Genomic DNA, 8,584 nt, shown 5'->3' with positions numbered 1-8,584 from the left:
CCTCCGCCCGGCAGGGCTGCAGGCCCGGGCTCCCGCCTCGGCTCCCCGCCACCAGCAGTGCGCACCACCCGCGCCGCCCGGGCCTCTAACTCCGCGCGGGACCGGGAGAGGTTAAGTGCACTGCCGTGCGTGGCCCGCGCCGCGAGGGGGACGTGCCCAGACGTTGACGGGGGCGGGGAAAGCCGGCGACTGAGAGGTGGGAGAGCCGAAGCCCGGGAAAGGTGGGCGGGGAGGAGCCAGAGGCCTCAGGGTGGTGGGTTTTGTTTGTTTGTGTATCCGTTTCCATCCACGCCTGCGCAGTGGCCGCTCCGCCGCCTGGGGGCCCACCTCCTGCTCCACCCCCTTCCCTGGGTGGGCACCAAACCCGCCCGCCCGCCCCCAACTCTGTGGGCCAATCAGAGCCAGCAGCGGTTTCGGAGCCCGAGGAACTGTGGGGATTGGCTGCGGCCGGAGGAAGGGCTGGAATTCTATTTGGCGATTGAGCTGCCTTAGGAATCCAGCTAGAACCGGTCTGAAGCGGCGCGGGGGCTGCGGGTGGGGTTTTGAGGGCCTGGCGGGAGAGCAGGTGCTTCTGGGCACTTCCTCGCTTGGGTTTCATTATTGCACTTTATCGGCCCGTGTAAAACTAGACCTTTTCATTATTGCGCACAAGTCTAGCTTCTTTATTCCTTCATTCAACCAAATCTAGTCGGATGGCCGATATGACCAACGCTGGGCTGGGGGCCAGGGAGACTGACCAAGGACCATCTGCACAGTTTGCGCGGCCTAGTGCAAAATAAAAATTCAGAGCTTCTTGCTCAGGAAGTATTAAGAATTGCAAGACAGACAGCACTAAGCCGAGTGCCTGGCCCATCTGAACATGGTGCGTTGTGGGACTGCACAAGTAATAGCCCCTGCGGACAACCAAAAAACTATCAGCCCAGGGAGAGAAAGACAGGTAGGCTTTGAGGAAATTAGAGGATAACGGGTAGAGGAATCTGACCAAGTGGAGCGTTTCTAGATGGGGAGATAAGATGGAAAAAGTAGATAGGTCAATAGAGAAAGGTAAGAATGTTAGTAATTTGGAGTTCATTCTATAGGCAGTAGTTAGCCTTTTGAAGGCTCTTAACTGGAAAGAAGTGAGTCCTGAAAACGATGATGACTGTTTATCTGGCTTGGGACTGTTGAGCGGATTGGGAGGCAAGAGGAGGGAGACTTGGCGCTGGGTTGACTTAGTAGTAACGGAAGTAGAAGAAAACGCTCCTTTTACAAGGGGAGAATCAAATGGCAATCCACGTCCTACTGTTAATCCTTCCTGCTCCTTACATCCACTTGCTTGGGTGCCCTCTTTGCTTCTTTATAGTCCTAGCATTATCAATAACTAGCCTGTGGACTTCCGGCAGGTCACTTCATCTTTCTGGGCCTCAGATACCTCATCTATAAAATGAGGGTGTTGAACTAGAGTGATACCGAGGTTCTTTCAAAGCCCAAATTGATCCTGAATCTGGACTCTTCCTTTTTTAGCTATCCACCACCACCAACATTCATTCATGGGTTCGCTGAATATTTATGGAGTCCCTACTGTGTGCCAGAGAGTATATTAGAATAGGAAATAACACAATGAAGGCTGATGTCTACTTTTAGTAGGTCACTGATCCCTTCTGGTCAGGAACTTTGCCTCACAGCAGGTGCTAGTAGTGACTTGGAATGGAAATTTAAGCACATCTCTTAACTTTTGTGGGGTGTGAGTTACTCGTGTATAACTTGAACATCCTCAAGATCCTTTCTCTTCTCACTCTTCCAACACCTTGTTATCCTAAGGATTTCCACAGAGAAAACAGCATGAGCAAAAGTATGGAGCAATGAAATAGCAGTTCTGAATTGCTAGAGAATTTAGAGGGAGGCAGGCCACAGTGGGAAGTGAGGCTAGGGAGGCAGACAGGGGAAAGACATGGAAAGTGTCGTGCTTAGGAGCTTGGATTTTATCCTGTATATGCTAAGAAGCCACTAAAATGGGAAAATGGCATGCTTAGCTTTGACAGGAATTTCTTAGAAGAAACAAGCAGAGAATAAATACCTGAATGATACTCAACCTTATTAGAAATTAAAAAGATACAAATTAAGGTAATTTCACTGAAATAGTCTTTTATATCCACTAGCTTCACAGAAATTAAGAAGTTTTGGCAAACTTCCAATTGTTTGAAAACTATTACATCAAGTCTTTATTAGGCTACACATTTGCCAGTTATTTCAATAGCTTCTCCAATGCCACAGTTTCCAAGTATCATCTTAGAAACTTTAAATGTGTTCATGTATTCCAGTTTGTCCACTCCCAAGTCTGATGTCAAAAATCATGCAGTATTGTGGGTGTGATTTGTCCATTGCAAAACAAACAGAAGTGCTTACATTCATGGATTTAATATGAATTTCAAAACCCTCAAACTACTAAAATAATCTGTGATGTTACTGAGTTTCAAAAACTCAAACCCCATCTCTGGCAGGGCTGATATACTTTTCTAGTGAGTGAGCTTACCCAACCACCTGGTAACTACATCTCAAGAAGCTTATTTGTTCTCAACATATTATGGGAAAAATTATGTATCATTGTGATATTCACAACTTGAGGATTTACAAAGGTTAAGATGTATCCTTCCAACCCATTTCATGTACATACTGACTCTATGAAAGATACACACACCCTTTTTTTTAAAATGACATCCACATATTCCAAGACTTGTATAGGGTATTAATCCTTGAGGTCTAAGGATTCCTGGCTTTGACAGTAATGGATGTAAAATAATATTTTACAAGAGAACATTCTGATGGTCCATAATTAAGCTGAATAACTTGGTAGAGTCTAAAGTCTTGTTGAAAGAGAAGAACGTTAAGGTTACTTGAGTATAAGATATATAATTAGATATATTAAATATATATTTAGTATATTTGGGAAATATTTCAGTAAATTTTGACAAAAGCAGCTCCTTTTTTAAAAAAAAAGATTTTATTTATTTATTTGACAGAGACACAGTGAGAGAGGGAACACAAGCAGGGGGGAGTAGGAGAGGGTGAAGCAAGCTTCCTGATGCGAGGCTTGATCCCAGGAACCTGGGATCATGACCTGAGCCAAAGGCAGACACTTAATGACTGAGCTACCCAGGCACCCTGACAAAAAGCAGCTTCTATCAAAATCTAGGATGTATGCTTTGAAATCATCTACCTAATAACTTATGAAAATGATTATCATGGTAGGATGATCTCTTCACCTTACAGAAAGGTCAACATATGTAGAAAAGCCAAAAAGAAGGTTAGATGAAGATATAGGACAAAGAGAAACTATAAGATGTTTCTACTTCTATTATCCCCTCCTAAATATTACTAAATATTTGCATAAAGATTGTAAGAAGGAATAGTAGAGTGGATAGAAAATGGTTTGAAAGTCACAAGCTAGATATCATGTTTCTGCATTGGTAACCATGTCATAATCCAGAAATTTTCACTTTTTCTCTCTGCCTTCCTGATATTCTATTTTTTATTCTTTTGCACTGACATTAATGTGTAGATAAGTAATTGAAGTAGTCTAATTTTTTTTGCTCTGTATATGAAGAGAAGTACAAGGAAAATCAAAGAAAGAATGAATGAATTCAAATGATATTAAAATATTTGAGGCATTGAGAAATATTGCTTTATCTCCACCCTAAAGTGAGCACAAGAATGAACATGTCAGGAAGATAAAGATCTCTGTTCTCTGCTTTACTTTAACAATTTAGTGCAATCACAGTGTTCCCATATCAACTAAGATAGGAAAAGAGAACCAATTCTTTGATTTCTTCTCCAGATGTCTTCTGTTTATTTTCACTTCTAAAGGAAATTTTCCTCTGTGTTCTGTATCAGAGGCATTTTTTGGGGTTAAAAAACCCAACCAACTTTAAACTTTTGTTTTCTCATTGTTTTTATTCTTCCTTTTATGCTAGAGCTCTTCTTTGATTTTTTTCCCCCTTCTCTCTACCTCTTCTCTATTCCTCTCTCACATTAATTTTTCTTTTCCATTTCCTGAATCATTGCTTACTTTAGAAGGATGCTGTATTTCTTCTATAGTCACTAGAATGAATAAGCCTCTCTTAGTAACTAACTTAGTAAAAGTTATAGGGAAAGAGCAAAACTCTGAACAATTTATATACTAATTTATATACTAATAATTTATATAATTTATAATTTATATACTAACCAAATTAGAGTCTAAAAGAATTAATTGAACTTTCATATGCCAAACTATACCATACTATACCATACATACATACTGTATGTATGCATGTATGAATCTATATATCTATCTATATCTAAATAATTGCTTTTATTACTATAAAAGGTACTGTAGCAAAATAATGTAACTTTAAAAAATGTGTATTCATATGTATATATCCAAATGAATATTGTTCTTCAAAGTAACATTTAGTGAAGTTAGACCCATTATTCCAAATATGTTGTCATTGTTCAAAAAATCTTCAGAAATCATTTTGGAATTATAAATCCTATTCCCTAGTTATGGACTGAATGTTTATGTTCTCCTCCAAATGTATATGTTGAAGCCCTGACCTCCAATGTGATAGAATTTGGAGATGGGGCTTTGGGGGGTAATTAGGGTTAGATAAATTTAAGGGGGCAGGGCCCTGGTCTAATGGGATTAGCGCCCTTATGGGATGAGACACTAGGGAGCTTGCTCTCTCTCTCTGCCCGTGCTCCCACAAAGAGGTCCTGCGAGCACGCGAGGCAATGACAGCAGCCTACAACCACGAGCAGAGGCCTCAGAATAAGCCTATTTTGTTGACCCTTTGGTCTTCAACTTCTCAGCCTCTAGAACTGTGAAAAATAACTGCTTCACAGTGTGGTATTTTGTTATGACACCCTGAGAAGACTAAGATGCCTCTAACAAGGGAATATTTAGGAATCATGATCAAAAGTCATTTTGAAGTCATGGGGTGATCAAACTGGATTGAAAAATGAAATATGCCTAGAAGCACCAATTTTTCTGTGTAACTCATAAGGTGTCTCTGAGACAAATCTCAAAAGAGGAGCATCAAAACTTTGTTGCACAAATGTTGAAATTATTACAGTCTACCACAATAACAGCATTTAAGAAAAAAATTCGTTTGGGTATATATGAATATATTTGGTTTTTTTAAAAGGTCTCTATACAGCTACACCCATTAGACTATTAATGACAATCTAATTACATAAAGCAAAGAACAAGTTAACATATTTTACTTTTTGTATACTTACTGTTTTGTTACATAGTTAATGTATTTTGTTCATCCCTTCAACAACTATTGGATGCTGAACTGGAGTCAAGCATACACAAGGTGCAATGGATACAGGTCCAAGACAACACTATCTTTAAAGGGATTCATACCATGAATATATAATCTTATAGTAGTAGTAAATCCAAAGGTTAAATGAAGATACACATTTCCCAGAAGAGAAACATGACTTAATGAAATGTTAGCATGCAGATATAGTGTTTCGGAAGAAATGACTGGAAATCTTGTAAAATATTTGTTTTATGACCAGGCAATGTATGACTGAAAAAATATTTTAGTTAGATATTTATGAAATCCAGAAATTTATTTGAACTATTATATCCACCAATGTGATGAATAGTCCAAATTAGTTATCAAATCCTATTCTAAATTAGCTTCTTCAAAAATGATAAATTTTGAACTTCCAAAGTCTGTGTATTTCTTAAATTCTGTCATTTTCTCCACTATAATCAAAATATAAAACCTTGCAATTATTAGACTATATAAAAGAAAAATCTTAATTGCAACAAATTATCTTTCATGAACTGTGCTGTAAAAACTCTTCAAGGAACGAATAGGATCTTCTCATTTAGTTAGGATGGCTTAGTATTTTCAGTAAGATGACCAATCTTTTTGTAGATGTTGTCACGTTTATAGTAGATAGCGTTCATGAACAGGCAACCGACTGTCTGTGGGTCCACCTAGAAGGATCTGTGATATAAATTTAAAATATTATAAAATGTTATATTCAGATTAGATTTAATATTGAACACAACTGAACATGAATATGCATGAATATGCTTACTGTGAGGAAATGCAATATATAGAATATACATTTTATATGTAACATTTGGAAATGTTGCTAATTTTAAACATGACATTTCAGATAATTAAACCCTTCCTTAATTCATGGGCAACAAAGTTTTAAAAAACAGACTTTTTATTGCTTTCCTAACAGTTTAGCATTTGTATGCCACACCTCCTAGAGAAGTACTAAATGAAAAGGGAAAAATGGCAGAGGAAGGGTGGGTTCATATGATTGACATTTACTTTGCATTATTTCCATTGTTTCTCATTTTGTATGAGGATAGTTGCATATTACTCTTTCCTAAAATGGAATATAATAAAATATAGATTTCTAAGTGTGACTTTTGTTGATGAGAGAATTTTGCCATTTAATCCTATTTCAAGCTAACATTTCTAATGGATACCAATCCATTTTCTAATAGACCCCATTTTATTATTGACAATATAAACATTATAAAAGATAATTTTATTTATGCATCTCACACATTTTAAAGAATAAGAAACCATTTGTTTAAGAACGACAAGAAAAATCATATTCACTTAGTTCTCAGGCTCACTGAGTCAAGCAGTTTATAATCCTGATCTGCATATTTTGTGCATTTTTCTTCTTGATTACATTTTTAGTATTAGGCAAAGGAAGATATTTCATCAAGTTTTGCACTTGTACTCTGATAGATTCTTAAATTATGTATGATTAAGTTACCTTTAAGATTTAAAATGATTAAAAGTTGCAAAAATGCTTGCTAACACACTGTCTTTATAAGTATGTTACTCAATTCTCTGTAGAGCAGAATTCAGGCCTAAATGAAACTATTACTGAAAATACTTGGCACCATTTATATAACAGAGGTGGGTTTATTATTTCCTTGACAATGTTTCTCTCCAAAAATAATGATAAGTTTTTGTTTTAAATCTACTCATCAGGATAAGCATTGAAACCTAAAAATCTGCTAACTACTGGTTCTACTTCAACCTTGCTCAATTCATGAATCCGGACACAATAAAAAAAATAATACTGTTTGCCCTAGGCAAAAAAAAGTCCTTGAGAATAAAGCAGTCCAGTTCCAAAAAGGAGATAAATGAGAGTTTCGGTATTTCAAGCCATATTTGTCTGGTGGGCTCCATTGCAATGTGTTTTTACCTTTATGATATATTTATAATTTCTTCTATTATAGCCAATAATAGGAAAATGAGACCATGTGAAGAGAAACAAATGGGTTAGTTTCAGTGTATCAGTGTAAGACTTTATGGTATTTTTATTAAGTTTATGTGCAAATGACATACGGGCATCACAATGGGGATGACTTTTGGCAAAATCATAATGAAGGCCACAGATAGAAGACAATGATTTACAAACCCATTCCTCTGATCCAAAGAGCTAGGACTCTAATTCCCATCCACTCTAAACAGATTAGTTCCACTTTACAAAAATCTATTTCATATATTAGGATTGTGCAGAAGATTTCTTTCTTAAACAGCTGACCTAAGAAAAGAAAAGCTATTTACCTGATCTATTTTTAGTGACTTGGATGAAATCATCCTCATCCTCATCACAGCTTTCGCAGTTTAATTGTTGGAGGCTTGTTTCTGACTGGCTTTCAGCTTGATTTACATCTTTCTGTTTATTGAAGCTTCGAAGTGCAACCAGCCGATGATGTATTGCTGCATACAGACATCCTGTGTCTTTGGCACTGGCCTGCATGAGGAAAATTAAGTTGTTAAGAATATAAATAGGGGCACCTGGGTGGCTCAGTCAGTTAAGCAGCCGACTCTTGATTTCAGCTCAGATCATGATCTCAGGGTCGTGAGACCGAGCCCCATGTCAGGCTTCGCGCACTCAGGGTGAGTCTGCTTGAGATTCTCTCTCCCCTGTCCCTCTGCCCTCCCCCTGCCCTCTCTCTCCCTCAAAATAAATAAATAAATAAAATCTTAGGAGTAGAAATAACTTAATAATAGCCACATTTTAGAGATTTTTAATCAACTATTAATAAGGAAAGAATTATATGACATAAATCTAGAATATAAATAACCCTAAAAATTAAAGAGTAAAAAGCCATTCATCTTGAAGCAAATTGAATCCGAAAGTGAATAATTTTATAACAGGTCCCAATTTGTGCATTTTAAACTGAGAAATGAAATTTTGTGATTTAAAATTTCTATTTGAATTGAAGACTATCCTTCCTCCACTGTTTTACACTGTAGAAAATTGTAGGGTGGATGAAACAAAAGACCACCTTTCCTTTACATGACTGCGTTTCGATGTCCCATGCAAGCCTCACAGCTCAGTGAAAGAGCAGAGCTCATTAGAGCAATCTATAATATTGCAGCATAGAAGCTCAGAGTGCCGGCCATTGTGCCACAGAGCCACCCTTATGATATTGTATCAGAAACACCTAGAAGGAACATCTGGGGGGCTCAGTCAGTTAAGCATCTGCCTTTGGCTCGGGTCATGATCCCAGGGTCCTGGGATCGAGTCCCGCATCGGGCTCCTTCCTGAGCGGGGA

At 37.9% G+C, this 8,584-nt stretch overlaps 1 protein-coding gene across 6 annotated transcripts in view; it reads right to left on the bottom strand.

Annotated features, from left to right (window-relative positions):
* Positions 1–4,959: 4,959 nt before the first annotated feature.
* RANBP3L (RAN binding protein 3 like) overlaps positions 4,960–8,584 on the bottom strand; it is a 43,353-nt gene continuing 39,728 nt past the window's right edge. For 5 of the 6 annotated variants that reach the window (XM_021696230.1, XM_044916957.1, XM_044916958.1 and 2 more), the window contains 2 exons: positions 7,587–7,776; positions 5,142–5,984 (listed from right to left, as the gene is read on the bottom strand). In XM_021696230.1, coding sequence (XP_021551905.1) covers positions 5,941–5,984; positions 7,587–7,776 — 234 coding nt within the window. In that variant the 3' untranslated portion in view covers positions 5,142–5,940. Of the gene's footprint in view, positions 5,028–5,141; positions 5,985–7,586; positions 7,777–8,584 lie in introns of those variants that run through there. The other variant, XM_044916956.1, reaches the window with a different exon arrangement.

Source organism: Neomonachus schauinslandi, chromosome 7, assembly GCF_002201575.2.
Source record: "Neomonachus schauinslandi chromosome 7, ASM220157v2, whole genome shotgun sequence".
NCBI lineage: Eukaryota > Metazoa > Chordata > Mammalia > Carnivora > Phocidae > Neomonachus > Neomonachus schauinslandi.
The sequence above is the reverse complement of the archived record's forward strand: the minus strand, read 5'-3'. Positions and strand labels throughout refer to the sequence as shown.